The following is an 18503-nucleotide window of genomic DNA, read 5'->3' on the forward strand; positions in this document are numbered from 1 at the left end:
GCAGGACACCTGGGGTTACACTTTCCTTCCCACCCAAGAGAAAGAAGTCGCCATTTCTATTACGTCACGTCCTGGTATATTATGTCTGCAAGGTCAAGGGAAAATACCTGTAGGAGCCAGTCTATGCAATACTACCATAATTTACAATAACTTCACACCCTATCTCAGCCTTCCGTCAGGATTGCATTTTGTATGTGGAAACAAAGCTTACACCTGGCTGCCTTCTGACTGGAGTGGCACATGCTATATTGCATTCCTGCTGCCACCCACGTTTAACAGGGACAACATGTACCACAGACAGAGAAGACGGGTACCAGATGTAGACCAGACCGATACCAGCAACCAGCAATTTAACGATTCCCTGAAAGGCCTTCCACCTTTTTGAGGTCCCATGTCCAACAGTCTCAACACCAGACGACTGACCAGGGTCCTGTAAGCTACTACCAACATCACTGCAGGAATACTGACCCAACACACAGCCGAGATACGTATGGTTTCTCTCTAGAATCGCATGGTACTAGACGTCATCCTGGCAGATCGGGGAGGAGCCTCACCCTCTGTCTATGAAGCAATTTCTAAACTACACCGAATCGCCATCGAAATACACCCAGACAATGGGACCCCTTGGACCTGGACAACGGGTTTTTGGAACATACTAATCACTTGGGGATGGAAGATACTGGTGTTCCTCACGATCCCCTTGGGTACTGTCTTCTTTTGCTGCCTGTGCATTCATTGTGGTCCAGCACTCTGTTCTCTGTGTGCTTCCGTTTGTAGACCCACCCCTATGACACGTCAGGAAGAAAACAGCAAAATACTATATCATCAGGCCATTGAAGACCTCTGTAATATTGACATTTCCTAATGATGTTGCACACGGCAAGAGGAGGGACTGTAATAACTGAACTGCTAATGTTGCCGTGTGCAAACTCCATCTTGTGCACATGATCCCTTTTTGACCTTTCACAGAATCATCTTCTACGTGACCCCGTGTCAGTGCCCTGGGCTGGTTTCTGCTGCACCCACGCATTTGTCTCAGGAACTTGTATAGACAGTAGAACAGGTCTGCCCCTAACCGGTCTGCCTCTGCCTACGGCCTAACACCTGGTCTGTCACAGAACCTTTCTTACCCGCAAGGCATGTAAGCTGCCTCCAAACAGAAATTCTGCATACCACGGACTTTCCATGGTCTCTAATCTCTGAATTTCTGCCTCAAACACCTGAATTCCTGCATACCAATGGACTTTCCGTCGTCCCCCTGCACCCTAGGGGTGTATCCACATCCTATAAAAGATGCTGCATGCCAATAACACATTGAACAGTCTCCTGACACCTACGTAAACAGTGGGTCTCGGACACTCTCCATCTCTAGAGATTGTCTGTTTTTTTTTTTTTTTGTTTTTTTTTTGTTTTTTTTTTTTTTTTGTCCTCATATGCCACCAAGGTTATAAGTGCGCAATCAATCGGATTACAAGCAATATGCTGACACAGTTCATACCAACTGGGAGGGATAGTCATGGAGCCGGGGCCTCATCCCTAAGCAAAAGAGCTTGACATACCAGCGACCGCCATACCATAACCTCAGAAGTTCAGCTAGGGTGCTACCCAAGTGCTGAAAAAAGGGAATCAAAGTACCGCTTATGCCAAGCAGTTGGATAAATGGCTTAATCATTGGACCTGGAGAAAAAAGAAAAAAAAAAAAAAAAAACCCAGAGTCTCACTGATCCCATTTAAGAAGATGCCAAAATGATCTTTTGTCTGGATTCCTAGCTCTAGCCAAATCCAGCTTAGAAACATGCAGGGTAGAGGCGTACCAATCATTGATAGAGGGAGGTAAAGGATCCTTCCACTTTCTGCATATCTCCCTTCTAGCCAGTAGTATAGCGTAAAATACTAGCTTCTTCGCTGAGCTGAGATTGTCTGTTTTATGTACTAATGTACTAATAAATCTTTTGTTTCCTTGCTTCCAGAAGTGTGGTCTCCCATTTTTGGTTCTACAGTCTGGATCTTTGATGTATTACAGCAACAATTGTGGCTTCTGTGGTATCATGGTCAACCTGTATCAGGTCATCTAGATACTTTCAAAAACACTGGAATGATTGTAACAATAAGCATGTTGGATAGGTATGAAGTTAATTGTGCAAGATTAAGTCCATGGTTGTGAACTCTGCAATGCAAGTAAAGCTCATCATCAAACAGGGTCCTGATTCATTTGTTTGCTTTGAGTACCGGTGTGTCCACAGCAAACCATTTCAATAGATTCTGCAATACAATGACCACCATATTGAGGATTCATGTTAAAATGAAGGATCAAGTATTCTTTAACAAAGATGATCCATATTGTTTCTTTGCAGAATTTGCATAGAGCAGTTCAGTCATCCAGAGCCTTGAATGATATATTTAGGTTGCCGTGGTTGCCTACAGTTATCAAATTAGACCATGAATCGGAGTTAAAGTGATGGACAAATAGAATGGGAAGATCAGTTACGGAGTAATATTTTCGATATTACTGTTCCTTTGAAAATGGTAGCAAGTGTGGAGATTCTGCCAGTATCTACATTTTCACACAATATGTTTCACTCAGCTATGACTATGTCTTAGGGGCTCATTATGATGGCGGAGGGACCGCCACCGCCGGCCCGGCGGTGCCGGTCTCTCTGCCATCTGCATGCCCATTTCCCCCCTCCACATCAGGATGGCAGGGGGAATTGTTCCGCAAGCGTGGCGGGCGCAAAGCCCGCCCGCCGCGCTTCCACCACAGGCAATCGTACCGATTGCCTGGCGGAGCGGATAAGACCGGGGAAATGGGGGCAGTGCCTCGAAGGCACCGCCGGCCCAATCACAATGCAGGCGTCATGGAACTGCCATGGAAAGGCTGGCGGAGGCTGGATTTTGGGGGCCTGTTGTGGGCCCCCTCAGTGTTGGGGGGGCCAGGTATGCACGGGGAGTACCCATGGTAACCCCTACATTTCCATGCCCAAGGTGGCAGGCACCGCGCGGTGCCTGCCACGTTGTGCATGGAAATGCACAACATGGCCATTTAACATTGCAGCGGGTGCTGCAGCCAGCAGAACCCGCCGCAATGTTAAATTGCTGAATGCCTGAATGCCTAAACTTTAATCGACACGATTTGATCAACCTTTGTCACAGGATCTCAGGAGTGCCTTGGGGGATGCAACCAATGGTGTTTGGGAGCACAAAAAAGTATTTACGACAGTGACGTTCTCCAGGACGGAAGACGCCACCCCGGGAGCACCCAAAAAACGGTTTAAAAACCTGGAAAAACTGTTACAAATATCTATATTTACAAGTGGTTGTGCACAGGCCAGATAAAGTTTAGTGATTCAAGACTATCCGTCCAACAGCAAGCGGCAAACCCACACAAAATACTGAATCATGGCATGTGAAGAGATTTCTAAGACAACAGATTTACAAGCGGAAACCTATGCATTTTTAAATGAAGAAGTATCTAGAATCTACGCACTCATACATGAGGAAACTACACAATCAACAACGAATCGTACCAAGGAACAGAACATCAAACAACTATTATATCTATCTAAGAGAGAAATAAATCAGAGACTACATGCGAGCACCTTAATAAAATACCACCGCGCGCAACGCATACCCCGTGGATTAAGGATAGCGCTCAAACCATCAATAAGTAAAAATGCCCAAAAATTCTAAGAACGCTGGTATGCAATTTTAAATAAGTGCTCCCTCGACCTAATCCTTTTGATTATAGAGGAACTGTCTAGCATTCTTGAAGATTTATCAAAAGAGATTGTAGAAGTAACCAATGAACTCACTAACATAATGTCAGCCGATGACTGGACAAAAACACTCGAAGATATCAATGAACAGTTAATAAAACACTCACAAGAAATAAATGAAAGATAAGAAAATTCCGTAGGCACACATTGGATTATAAGTTAGGAGAAGTATATACGTGGGCAGAAGTTTACGCCTAGCGCCGCCGAAACCGGCCCTATACTCAACGGATACATCCTCATCAAGATGCGATACAACGGACAGAACACAACATCAAACTACATATAAAAAAAACACAAATGGCAGCCCCCAATGGACAACAACCGACAACAGCGGGTGCTTTTTTAGAACAAAGCCACCAAGACAAAGACGACCCAGGAGGGGAAAAAGAAAAGGAACATCCATGACAAAAAAAGACAAAAAGAAGACAACACCCAAGGAAAACTGGTTATTAACATTTCTGATCGTGAATTGGAACCACATGAACTCAGAGTATTACAGAAAGGTACATCATTTGTTCCAACTACACAAACGGATCAACTAGAATTGGAAGTGAGTCTTTTTAAACTGATGAGAAAACTACGTTTGAGACATTTCTTTGAGAACATACTGCAAGATCGAACACCAAAAGAGCCAGATCAACTACGGGGACTAACGGTCCAAAGCACGTATCAAGTACCAGTCAGTCACAAAACCTTAGATCTTTTTGAAAACCTAATCAAACAAGATTTATCCAAACTAAATTACCATAAAAAATACTACCAAGAACATAACACAGAAAGACATGCATACACTAAGAAAAAAAGCCAACAACAAAAAGATCATATGTCAAAAAGCTGACAAGGGAGGAGCCCTTGTAATCTTAATACATCATTCTATGAGACACGAGTAATAGAACATATCTCAGATACCACAACATACATGAAGTTGGATGAGAACCCTACTGTACAGTTCGCTAATCTATTGAAAGACATAGTCAAAAAAGCATATGACACAGGAGTGATCAAAGAAAAAACCAAGACTTTTTTCAATCAAACAGAACCCAAAAAGCCCTGTATTGTACATGGTAACAAAAATTCATAAGGACCTGAGAGACCCACTATTTAGACCGATCGTGTCCATACGAGGAAGTTTACACAAGCCCATAGGTCAATGCTTGGATAAATATCTACAACCAAGCGTGAGGAATATGAAGACTTATGTAAAAGACACAACTGATTTCTTATTGAAATTACAAAACGTATCAGTTACCACAGAAGAAAAGATTCTACTATGCACAGCTGACATCAAATCCTTATATACCTCGATTCCGCACCTACTGGGCATCGAAGCCATAGAACAAGCACTGTTACAGACGGATTTAGAACAAGCAATGCAAGTATTCCTCGTGGAACTAATTCATTTCACTCTGTATCAAAGCTACTTTCAATGGCAAAATAACTGGTACCTCCAATTAACAGGTACATCCATGGGTAATTGTACTGCGCCGGCATACGTTAATCTCTTCATGCAGAAATTTGAGGAAGACCACATTTTGTCACAACCGCAATGGTATACCAAAATCAAACTTTTCTTGCGATACATAGACGATATTTTCATCTTGTGGAAAGGCAACCAACACGAACTCACAACGGCAATATCCACTTTGAATAATGTTGATGAACGGATACAATTCACTTCTGAAATATCAGAAACAAGGATAACATTCCTGGATGTAGAAATTACCAAGACTAAAGATGGATTTGAAACTGATATATTTCGGGGAAAAAACGACAGAAACAACACAATACATTACAGTAGTTTTCATCAAGCATCACTAAAGGAACATCTACCGATATCCCAAATGCTTAAGGTAAAAAGGATTACATCTAACCCGGTGAAAATGATTGAAAGAGTAGAAGAAATGGCAGAAAGATTCGCACAGAGAGGATATCCAGCATCAACTTTAGAGCTGGCAAAACAGCGGAGCAACTCAATCTCCAGGACAGACCTTCTGAAGAATACGAACAAACCAAAAAACACCAGGATGGTGGTAGTATCCAGATTCTCAACACTGAGCAGCACATTCAAAAAAATAATTACTCGACATTGGCCAATGCTGACACTAGAACCAAATAGAGTCCCACTTCTCTCAACCCGTGTAGTCCTTCCTCACGTAACGGGAAACCTACCCGTCCTGCAGTGCCACCGGCGGCACTGCAGGACGGGTAGGTTTCCCGTTACGTGAGGAAGGACCTCTACCTCACTCCGCGGTACGGCTGACGAAGTCCATCTTCGGTTCGGGGAGGGCTTTAGACAGGACCTACGTATAATAACGTGTCCCAAGACATTAATTGTCAAGCGCACCTGACTAAAGGTTATACATGGGAATATAGGGTGTCTTTCCCTGATTCCCTATTCTCAGTTTTTTATATGGTCCTGATGAAGCGCTCTGGGATCCACTAGGGACCACTTCACAGCGCGAAACATGTCGACCCTTTTCTAAACACTCTAGATACACACTACACGGGTTGAGAGAAGTGGGACTCTATTTGGTTTTGTTTCCCCTCTCTAAGTGGCACTACGGTGCATCTCCATCCCAGTGAATTTTTTACTCTGAACCAGGGGACCTCTGATTAAACTAATTAGGCCCTCTTGGCTCATTTTAACTTGCACTCACTATCACTCCCCAACCCACATACCCTCATACACAAATGCGGCAACTCCTGTAAAGATCTCCGCCAGAGAGCCCCTGAACAGGGCCCGTGAGGGACTGCAGCGCCACCCCCACGAGGAGCAATTTTGCCCAATGATGATGCTATACACTCGCAAGGGTGTGTGAGGGCACCACGTACCATACATAGGAGCACTTTCTCTCCTCTCTGCATACTCACTTATCCTATGGAGACAATCCTTATAATTTACAGCTGATCTGCTTGCTGTATTTCCCTTTTTTGAAGGAACTGATACCATCCATTGTGATCATACCTTGATACCATAGTCCTTTATCAATATCATCCACCTGATCCGTGCATTCTGAAAGCACAGAAACGCCGACTGTGCCGAAAACGAGACGCCGGCACTGCTGAAAATACCGCGCAGAACTTTTACAAGTAAGCTGACATCAGCGATACAAAGTATTGCGCGCAAACAAGCCGCGCTAGGATTAAAATCTGAACGCAGATTTAATTAACCGTCCCCTTTCATTTTAGCATAAGGGGAAAAGCCAAAAACAAGACGCCTTTCATTACTGAAAACACCGCACGGAACTTTCACAAGTAAGCTGAAAGCAACGACACAATGTTTTGCGCCAAAACGAGTAGCGCTATGACTAATATCTGAACGCTTGATTAATCGAACCGTCCCCTTTCATTCTAGCATAAGGGGAGAAGTCGGAAGTGAAGCACCGTGAGTAAACTGCATGTTTATCCACGAGTGTTTTTCACTTTTCTATCACAAAATGTCATAACAACGATGATTGCGCGCACACACTTCGAGTTCACTTAACGTTCACACGAAACTGACACACTGCACTGATTTATATATAAAGAAATATAGGTGAAGACAAATATTTAAAATTGGATGATAAATATCACGAGCATTGAAATCAGTATGTTGCGCTCATCTAATCATTATGACATGGAAACACGGGGGATAGGGTTACCAATTTAACTGAAAAAATTCTCTGAACTGTATGTGTGCGATGATTTTGTTACAGTAATGCTCCCTGAAGAAGGGCGGGTAGCCCAAAATGCATTGGAGCCCAAAGAAAGTATGTTGTAATTAAGATGCCGTAAAAGCAAGTTGAAATGAAATTAATTTCGACGTGAAAATTAAAATTATTCAATTGAAAAAACGACACAAGAGTCAATGTTTATTGCAACATAAACTACAAATCGACACGATTTGATCAATCCTTGTCACAGGATCTCAGGAGTGCCTAGGGGGATGCAACCAATGGCGTTTGGGACCACAAAAAAAAAATTGCTGAATGCGACCGCTGCGGTGGCGGTCGCATCGTGATTAGGGGTGCAGGACTGCCGAATTACAGGCGGGCGGTCCCGATCCCGCTACGATGGCGATCGGGCTCAAGTCCGCCCACCATCGTAATCGGTTCCATAGTTCTTTAGCCACATGGGACATCATCCAAGTATCTTTCCATTTGTGATGCTTATGCTTCGAATATATACCTTTACAATGCGGATTTTACTCCACAATACAATAACGCGGCTGTTACAACGACTGTGTTGTAACCACGCTATGCCATTACTACGCAAGTCATTACATCGACTTGCAGTAGAGGGTGCCGTAACATTAGAAATGTATAATTTACTATCCCAACTCCAGCCTACGTAACAGTAGGGAAGGTGTTTGAACAGTAAACTATACTATTCCTTATGTTAGAACGACATCTACTGCAAGTCGATGTAATGACTTGCGTAGTAATGGCACTGCGTGGTTACAACGTGGTCGTTGTAACAACCGCGTTGTGATTGTATTGCGGATTAAAATCCGCGATGTAAAGGTTGTTTCCCTCATGCTTCCGAAGCCGTCTTTGAAAATCAGTAAATTTTGGAGATTATCTCACTAATGCTCTAATCTTCCTAAAACCAATGAATGTGAGAATAACACTGTGGATAAACATTAAAGAAATGCACCAGTCTATCCCCTGGTGTTTTACTATGTCTATCTAATAAGAATATTATATCATAAAAGGCTGTTTGTATGTTTACACTTTTATTCTTTTACCTGAATTTGGCTTAGAACATAATCAATCTAGGAGCTTTAAATCTCATTTTGTAAAACCATTTTAAGTGCTATATAGTTTTCCAGTCATAGGGCCGATCCGCAAAAGACTTTGCATTTGCAAAGTCATGGCTATTTCTGCAAAACCTGAACTTACAATTCACATAATGGAATTAGGATTCACAGTGGCCACTGCAAATTACAATGTAAGCATTGCAATCACTTGAGAATTAGAAAATTAGGAAACAGGGAGCCAAGAGCTGTTCACCTCCCCTTTTGGTTCGCAAGGGAATTTACAAATATTTTGCAACTGTTTTTGCTCTTGCAAAGCATGGAATGGTTAGCGCCTGCAAAGAGCAGGTGGGAATCACATACTGTGTAATCCGCTGAACATAACAGTCTAAACTCTGTTTGTTCAGGCTGAGGACAGCAGGAGTAGCACAGAGAAGACAAACGAACCACTACCTACTCTCCCCAAGGTCACATTTACAATGTGCCAGTGCCTGCAGCATTGTGAACCTTATCACTTTAAAAGGCCCACATCTGTCTAGAACATATTGTTCATTTGATCATTTTTGGCAATGTGAAATGGATTCCATGCTTGTACTATTATCAAAAAGTATCTGAACTTGTCTTCTCTTATAGATATGGGTGGGACATAAATGCTCATAATGAGCTGCCATTTCCCACTCCCAGAACTAATCTCTTGTTGCACACATTATGTATCGCCTGTTTGAGTCCATATGTGGAACTCTGACTTACACATACTCTCCTTCGAAAAAAGATCTATTGTCCAAGAGACACATTAATTGTGCCAACTTGACTCCTATTTGAAGACAAAAAACAAGAATTGAACAAACACCTTCTCACCACCGACGGCAAGAGATTGATCACTTAAGATAGGCTACCTAATCAATTTATTTATTTCTGCAACCACTTGCTCGTAATAATATATCTCAAACAAGGCACTAAGGAATAACTGACATATTGGATGGTATACAAAGGAATACAAATAAATTAATAAGTTAATGAAAAGCTTAAACGGTGCAAAACATCATAAGGTCAAATTACTTTATTAGACACTCTGAAATTGTAAATAAGACAATTTACCAGTAACGTCCAGTAAGATATCTGCTTTCTGATGGGCAGAAAATTCTGTTATATCCAAGCCCTAAATGCTGAATTCCTTTTGGGGGGTTACAACACAGATCTTTCAAGCTTTCAATTTCATTGGCACAGAGTTCCAAGACCTGGAAGAGAGACAGTGAAGAAAAAAGATAACAACAACATGAAATTCACACAAACGTACACTTTATTGGCCACACATTTTCTAGAAAATTACCAAAGTCTGGGGATGAATAGGCAGATTTGATTTACAAACATAATAACTAAAGTAAAATAACTTAATAAAAACACAGTGCCTGAAGTAAAATAACCCATTAAACATTAGTTTTCACAAAAAAGATTCTCATCAAAGTAGTACACTGAAATTTAGGTTCCTAAGCAATAATATGCACAGTCTACAATATTTCCAGATATACATGAAGCCCACCACTTGAAAGAACATTATAATATAGTCTTGGAGGGGAGTATTTAATATCATGTAAATGCCTACTTCCAGGGCACAACACAAATGTTCACTATTCGCAGAGTATGGGTGCACACTACAATCAACTAATAGTCCATCAGGAGACCGCATCTCCTTGTCACTTCAAACTAAACTAGGGGTTCATGAACGTTTTAGTTATATGATCCCACGTTACTCGAAAGTGCATTGACAAAAATATTCAACATTACTATGCAAGTTGGGTATTGATTAAGCCAGACTCATCTTTTGAGCCAATATATCGACCCTACTGGGGCACGAGCATGACCCAAGTTCAACAAGTAAAGTCACAAGATAGCTACCTTTTAAGGAGGCTCTGCAGACGACAGCAATCCGTCCAGCCTGTGATCCCCACTGTGTTGGGTGGACTGGGAGAATCCTGGGCCTGATGGAATCCACCGCCCTGAGGAACATTTAACTTTACATTGAGGACTTGCTTTGCTCCTTTTTCCGCGACCACCTCGCCAGTCCATCTGGATTGAGCGTGCCTATCATTTATTCTTCTCTTATGCAAGGGGCTATTCCGGATTGTCTTAAAGCAGGCCAAGTTACCCCGATCCTAAAGAAACCAAATGCAGATCCCACGGACCTTCTTAACTTTCGCTCAATCACTAACATCCCCACCTTGGCAAAACTCTTGGAGAAATGTGTGCTTGCCCAACTTTGCCATCACATTGACCATTTCCAACTCCTGGATCAATGCCAATCTGGTTTCCGCCCAGGTCATAGTACAGAGTCGGTGTTAACGCACATCGTGGATGATGCGCTTAGAATGCTGGATCACAATGAGTCATGCTTACTGATCTTGCTGGACCTTTCGTCAGCATTTGATACTGTCAAACATTATCACCTAATTGACTTCCTAGAGCACAGGATGGGGCTGTCTGTGCCGGTTTTAAGCTGGTTCTCGTCCTTCCTTCATAAGAGATCCCAAAGCTTCAAGGTGAACCAATCCTTGCCCCACCCTGCACCAGTCACCTTGGGGGTGCCACAGGGGTCATCTTTGTCTCCCACGCTCTTTAACCTGTTTATGAAACCTCTGACAGAAATCTGAAAATCATCCAATATTTCCTATCATATGTATGCGGACGATACCCAACTATACCTGAAGATCGCCTCCCCCGAAGACATCCAGTCCCTCAATTCAGTCCTGCTGGAAACATAAAGATGGCTGACATACAATCACTTGAAGCTAAATGCTCTTAAAACGGAATTCCTACTGATCTCACCCCACAACCAATCCCTTGTCATGGAGCAATGGTTGAATCAGCTGACGGCCCTTAACTGCGGACCGCACCTTGTGGATTCAGCATCATCTCTGGGGATCATTCTAGACAAAAGCCTGAACATGCAGAAGCATATCAGTTCCCTCACCAAAGGAGCGAACTTCCAACTCAGCTTACTTATGAAGCTCAAACCTTCCTCGCTGCTCATGACCTAAAAGTTGCAGTTCAAGCATTAGCGATCTCAAAGCTGGACTATGATAGTGCAACACTTTGTGGCCTGCCCAGAGTTAGGACGGGTCCTCTTAGGGCTACCCTCAACTCCGCTGCGAGGCTCTTAACTGGTACAAAAAAATACCACCACATCTCCCTGGACTTGCGGGAACTGATTTGGTTGCCATATGAAGCTCGGAAACAGTTACAAATTGCATGCATGGCTCACAAAGCCATCCACTTTAAGACGCCGTTGTACCTTGTGCAGAAACTGGAATTCTTCTGTGGTTCTAGAGCCTCCAGAAGCGCCAGCTCCTTTTTGCTTAAACCTCAAAAATAAAAAGATCTATAACCGAGCCTTCTCAGGGATGTCTCAGAGGATCTGGAACTCCCTTCCCCCTGAAGTCAGGGTGAACCCGTCTACTGTCTCCTTCAAAAAAGAAGTCAAGGGGGGCGTGGCCGGGATGGCGACCTGAAGAGATGTGAAGCTCTGAGGCTCCCCGCCGCGGCCCTTCGCCCCGGGTTACTCTGTGCCTGCAGCCCCCCAACTTTTGCAGCAAAACCTGTATCAAAATCAGGGGGCATAGCGATCCTGCGACGTGGGGCCCGTTGTGCCTTATGAGCGGCGGAATCCAAAGACTTTACCTGTGGAGGGCCCGGCGTTCTGCAGCAACATGGCGCCCATTCGGTGACTGCGGCGCCTGCGGGGAGAGACGGTGGGTGTCCTCGCTGGCCCGGTGTTCTGTCTCAGGCACAGTTCCAGTGTGGCAGATCGCGCACTGGAGAGCGACACAGGCGGGGAGCGGCTCCGGTGCTGAGGTGAGGTGAGCACGCTCCCCCGTACTGACCTGCACCTAGCCGCGACAAAGCGCATCCCACCAGGCGCGCGCCAGCCTCTTGAACTGTGACGAAGGAGCCTGGAGGCTGCGACGTGCAGCAGTGCAAGTCACCAGAGAGGCCAGTGGACCTCCAATACACAGTGCAGCTGCCCCGGGCCGTGTGGTGACAGGAGCGACCCTTGATTTCTGGACCTGGGGGGCCGCCGCTCCTGCAGCTCTACCGGCGGGGGCTCCCACGCCCTCATCTTTGGTGTGCGTTTGGGCGGCCGGGAGTGGCCTTCACTTACCTTCCCTTCCGGGGGCAGTCCTGCGGCGCAGCACGGTGTTCAGGAGTTGGAGCCTCGACACTGTGAAGGAGGTGGCTCACGGTGCGCATGCCTTGGACTAGGGGTGCGGCCCGGAGTTTCGGACCCATGGGCCGCTTCCCCTCATAGCTCCGCTGCGACTGAAGTTGGTGCGCCTGGAGTGGAGTGGGGTCGGCCCGATACAGCTTGGAGCCTCAGGTACGCTTCCCGGGTCCGGGAGTGTTGGGAAGTGCGCAGAGTGAGGGAGAGGTGATGGCGGTGCCCAGCGGGTCCAGTGACACAGGAGACGATCCCCATAAGGGCAGTGCGGGGCGCGCCGCCCTTCTCAAAGTGTGGTGCCAGAGGCCCGCCCGCCAGTGACTTTCCACGCCTGGAGCCATACCTAAGTGTGCGCACAGGGCTAGTTCAATTGGCGTCCTCTGGATTTGGCCTCGGTGAGACTCTGGTCAGCCGCCTCAGAACTAGTCCGAACCTCGGTGCTTGCATCGCCATAGCGGCTATTGCAGCCTCAGGATCGCTACTCCTGGTCTGGGGCTCTGATGGCTCTTGGGGACTGTGGGCTCTGGGCTTGCTCCTCGGTTTGAGGGGGTGGCCAAAGGACTTTACAAATCAGCCACGGACTCCTCTGAGGTACATGCAGTTTTGCGGGGGAGTTCCTTGTGGCGCTGTATGTTCCCGCTCTCCCTGAGGTGCACCTCCCCCGCCGCCCAGGCCTGGGATCACGGCCCGAGTGAGCCTAAGTCGCGCCCTCCCTCTTCCCGACGCTGCCTGGGACCGCTTTTGTGAGGATTGGCCGCGGCCTGGGGACGGCGGCTTGGGATACATCACCTCTTCAGGAGACTGGGGGCGGACCCCATGAGCGGCTTTATCGCTCTGCCCAACGAGCAGCAACTCAGTCGTCACATTAGTGGCACCACCATGGCCAACATGAAGAAAAAGGGGGCTCGCTCCTTGAAAGATATGCTCACAAAGGGGTCAGCAGCTGGAGACAGGGGAGCTCCACCCCCCCATCCTCGACGCAGTCCACCCGGGCAGTTCTTGAATCTCTTTTTAACACCCTCCGTGAAGACTTTCAAGCACTTAAACAGGAGGTGGCAGGGGAGGTGCGAGAAATCCGCCGCAATGTGGACGAGCTGGGAGAGCATGTGGCTGCCATAGAGAACGGTGAGCACTCTAAATCTGAAGAAGTTGAGCAGCTACAGCAGGAAGTCCTTCGACTTAGGGATCAGCAGGTCGACCTGCAGGCTCACGCGGAGGACCTTGAAAATAGATCCCGCCGCAACAACATCCGCGTGAGGGGTGTCCCATTACAAGCGGACGGGGCAAACGTGACCGAATACCTCCAGGGCCTCGTTCAGGACATTCTAGGGGCGGGCCAGGACTTTGAGATCCGCATCGATCATGCCCACAGGGTGGGCCTTGGGCGAAAGACACCGGCTCCCCCACCTGACATCTTGGCCTTCTTGCCGGACTTTCCCCTGAAGGAGCGTATTTTAAAGGAAGCTCACCTAAAACAGCCACTCACGTATCAGGGACACGCCATAGCTCTCTACCAGGGTCTGGCCTCCATCACCCTTCAGAAGCGGAAAGCTTTCAAGGACGCGACCACCTTCCTAAAAGCCAATGGAGTGCCCTACTTGTGGGGCCATCCCTTCCGCTTAATCTTCAGGTGGAATGGCAGGCTACACCAACTCCGCTCGTTCCAGGAGGTATCAGACTTACTCGGCCTTACTTAACGCAGCCCCGACTCTTCTCCTAAATCATCGCAACGCTCTTCCAGGGACGGCTGGCAACGGATGGGACGTCGTCGATCACCTGTGACAACCGTGAAGCCGGATCGCGCAACGATTACCACTGAACGGGCTTCGGCCCTAGCAGCAGTCACAAGAGACACTTCTAGGCCAGACTCTCTGTAATCTCACTATGGGGGGCTGCACCAAGCATCACACTTTGGAACCGCGGGGGGAGGCGGGCGGGGGGCCCGGGTCATCCAGACACCATGTTCACCCTGCTATTCTATTTCCGTTTGTCCTTGGCTCGTGCTGAGGATATTGGACAATGTTTGGTCTTTGGGACTGTTTCGTGGGGGGTAGGGGAGGAAGGAGGAGGACGGGATGGAGTGGGAGTTGCGGAGGGGGGGTACCGGTGTTCGGCCGAGGGGAGGCTATAGAGGCAGAGGGCATCCTGGAATGTGAGCCAAATTGTTGCGGCGTCCCTGAGTCGATTTCTCCTAAGCACAAATGGTCGGTGTCCAGCCTACACACATTCAAAGAGCTACGGTGTCTCCCATGGCAACCCAAGTCCTCACTCTCAATGTGAAGGGGTTAAATAGCCCCATAAAGAGACGGGCGATTCTGAGCTATCTAGAGAACTATGGGGCCTCGATTTGTCTGCTGCAGGAAACACATTTACTACCCAAAGACTGGCATAGAATGAGAGCTCGAGCATTTCCTCACCAGTTCTTCTCCTCTATGCCAGATAAGAAAGGGGGGGTGGCCATACTGCTGGCGCGACACTTTCATGGCGACATTGGGGACAAAATATCAGAGGTCAAGGGGAGGCTACTGGCTTACAGGTTCTGGGTGGGGGGTACCCCAGTTATTGTGGGCTCCCTTTACGCTCCCAACGCTGGACAAGAGCCGTTTCTCACAGATTCCCTGTCCGAAATCCTTCGTCACCATGACCGGCAAATATTTTATTGGGGGCGACCTCAACCTAGTCATGGACTCTGGTAAGGATCGATCGGGTCAGCGCCAGGGGAGGTCGGGGGCGATCTTGAGTGTGGGACGGGACTGGCTATGGGGTAGGGGGCTGATAGATCTCTGGCGAGCGGCTCATCCCCACAGCTCACAATATTCCTTTTATTCACATGTACATCAAACGTATGTTCGGCTAGATCACTTTATAGGGTCGTCTGACCTCAACGCACTGGTCCAGTCCGTTGAAATTATCCCGGTGGCTCTTTCCGATCATGACGCCGTGACTGTCACACTTGACATTCGCCCTCTGCACCGTCCAAAGGGGAGGTGGCGCCTTCGGGAACCCCTCTTGCAACGTCCCGACGTTTTACAACAAGTGCATAAATGCATCACTGGCTATTTGGCTGCTAATGATTCCCCGGACTTACCCTTGACTGCATTATGGGGGGCCCTTAAACAGTAGTGAGAGGGGAACTCATAGCTATATCCGCTGCAGATAACAAGATTCGCAGACAGAAGAGAGAGGAGCTGACGGCCAAAGTGGCAGAACTAGAAAGAGTTCACAGTCGTACCGGAGCCCCGAGAATGTGGCGACAGCTGAAATCAGCCAGGGCCCAGCTGGCTAGCCTGGACCTTGACAGGGCGGAGTATGACGCCTTACGACTTAAGCTCTCCTACTATGTCGGGGGCGATAAGACGGGGAAGCTCCTGCCGAGTAAAGTTCGTGCCAGGGCTCAACGATCCAAAATCGCGGACGTCAGCACCTCTGCCGGTGAGCGGGTCGATGACGATGAGCGGATTGCTGAAGCCCTCCGTGTGTTCTACGCCACTTTGTACAGTAAAGACCCTACGGTCGACGGCTCGGGGAGGCCTATCTTAGCCAGGCTGCGGTTACCACTCTAAATGCGACTGGTGCTACAGCGTTGGACGCTCCAATTAGAGTGGAGGAGGTTGTGGGCGCGATATCCCGTCTCAAACCTCTGAAATCCCCGGGGCCGGATGGGTTCTTTTTTTTTTTTTTTTTTTTTTTTTTTCAAAAATTTTATTAAAACAATAAAGCAGTTACAAGCATGGGCCTACAACCACCAGGGCCGGCCGCTAGACTCAGAAAGGATCATACATTAGTTAAAGCAGTAGGCGACACCTGGGGCCCAGCCCCGTAAATGGCTCAGGATAGCTCGAGAGAAGCAGGAGACATACATTTAACATAAATAACAACAAAAAACAAAAGGCGAGGCATACGGGCAAAAAGCGTGGGTCAGGCTACACCCGGGGGACTTTTACTCCAAACCTTCAATTAGCTATCAACAGGAGGGAGTACTGAAAGATCGGGGGGGGGGGTAACGGGAAAGGAACATCTATATTCGATTATTACAATCAGTTGCAAGGAACCATCAAGGGTCAGGGGGACAAGGCAATATCGGTGTCCACTAGGGGGGGCGTACAGATACCCCCACGATACACGTTCCATTGCCCCCAAATTCTACCCCATGCCCCGGGTTTATCGCGGGCCACATATACCGTCTTCTCCCTGAACATACACCAGTCCATGTTTTCCTTCCATACTGACACGGTGGGTGGCCGCTGGGAGCCCCAAAGCTGCGCTATATCCCTCTTAGCAATCATGTAGCCCAGGGCCGCCCACCGAGTCTGCGCCGCGTTATAATCATTGGGCTCCCACACATTCAAGACACAGCGACGCACCTCCGGCAGCAGCGCCACCCCGGTGACTTGTCCCATGACCCCATGAACCCGACGCCAGTATTCCGCCACCTCCCGGCACTCCCAAAGGATATGGAGAAAGGTGGCACTGAGCCCACACCCCCGCTTGCAGAGCCCATCTTCCGAGAATCCCATCGAGACCAGACGGGGGCCCGTCACATACACCCGGTGGAGAATCTTTAACTGGACCAGGCGGAGACGGGCTGGAATGGCGACTTCCTTGGGGGACGATAGCGCGGACTGCCAGTCCTCGTCGTCTAATTCCACCCCGTCCCCCGTCCACATCTCCCGAAGGCGCACCAATAGGTCAGCCCGATTATTAATGAGTTTTTTATAGATTAAGGAGATAGTACTGTCGGGAACATGACCATCAAGTATGCGGTCCTCGAGGGGCGAAGAGGCCGGGATCTTGGTCCCCTCCCCAAAGACAGAGAGCAGGGCATGCCGAACCTGGGCGTATCAGAAGAACTCCTTTTCCGAGAGTTCGTATTCGCTCTGGAGCGCCGCGAAGGTCTTAACCGCGCCCTTCATCCATAAGTCTCCCACTCTACTGATGCCAATCGTGTCCCAACGGTCAAACCCCTTCGTTGTCCAGAGGCTTCCCAGTCGGTCGGAGGCAAATAAAGGAGTAGCGCATGTCAGTCGCTCACTCCAGCCCATGGCTACATTGGCCGCCTTCCGAATCCGTACCGCGATCTTAGTGGGGCCCGTCAGGGTCCGTCCAGCCGAGCGGGAGTAAAGCGCCCTGTTATAGTTACCGCCGGGAAGCAGGAATTTATCCATCTCATACGCCGGGTTCAAGCCAGGCGCATACGTGGCATGGTTAATGGCTGATAGCTGTGAGGCCCAATAATACCTGCGAATGTCGGGAAGCGCGATGCCCCCGTCGTCACAAGGGGAGAGTGAGTTAGGCCAGGGCGATACGCGCCCGTCCGTCCCACACCAGTCTCCTCTGCAGGCTCTCTACTTCCCGAAAGTAGGCCACTGGAATGATGTCGAAGGAGTTCTGAAGTGCATAGAGGAACCTGGGAAGGGACATCATTTTAAACAATGCGGCCCGACCCAGTGGGGACAGGGGCAGCCTACACCACCGAGCCGTGTCTTCCCTCAAACGCCGAAGTGGAAGCAGGAGATTGTGCTCATAGCGAGCTACCGGGTCCAGCGAGATGTGTATCCCCAGGTATTTAAAGCCGGACTGAGATATTTGGATCGGAAGCCGAGGCGGCAGGAGAGGGGGGCACCGGAGATAGGATAGACACAGGATTTAGACCAGTTAATCATGAGACCCGAATTTCTCCCGTAGGAAGTCAGAACATCGAAGAGAACGTTAAGCGACTGCCGCGGCGAGGTAAGATACAGGAGGATATCGTCAGCATATAACGAGACCCGATCCTCAAAGC

The 18503-nt window shown here is 47.9% G+C and overlaps 1 protein-coding gene across 1 annotated transcript in view; it reads right to left on the reverse strand.

Moving 5' to 3' along the window:
- The window catches only part of LRRC43 (leucine rich repeat containing 43), a 528148-nt gene that overhangs the window by 372977 nt on the left and 136668 nt on the right, over nt 1-18503 (reverse strand). Inside the window, exon 4 of the mRNA XM_085632775.1 lies at nt 9607-9746. Coding sequence (XP_085488901.1) covers nt 9607-9746 — 140 coding nt within the window. The remainder of the gene's footprint in view (nt 1-9606; nt 9747-18503) is intronic.

The sequence above is a fragment of the Triturus cristatus genome, chromosome 11 (assembly GCF_964204655.1).
Source record: "Triturus cristatus chromosome 11, aTriCri1.1, whole genome shotgun sequence".
In the NCBI taxonomy this organism is placed as follows: Eukaryota; Metazoa; Chordata; class Amphibia; order Caudata; family Salamandridae; genus Triturus; species Triturus cristatus.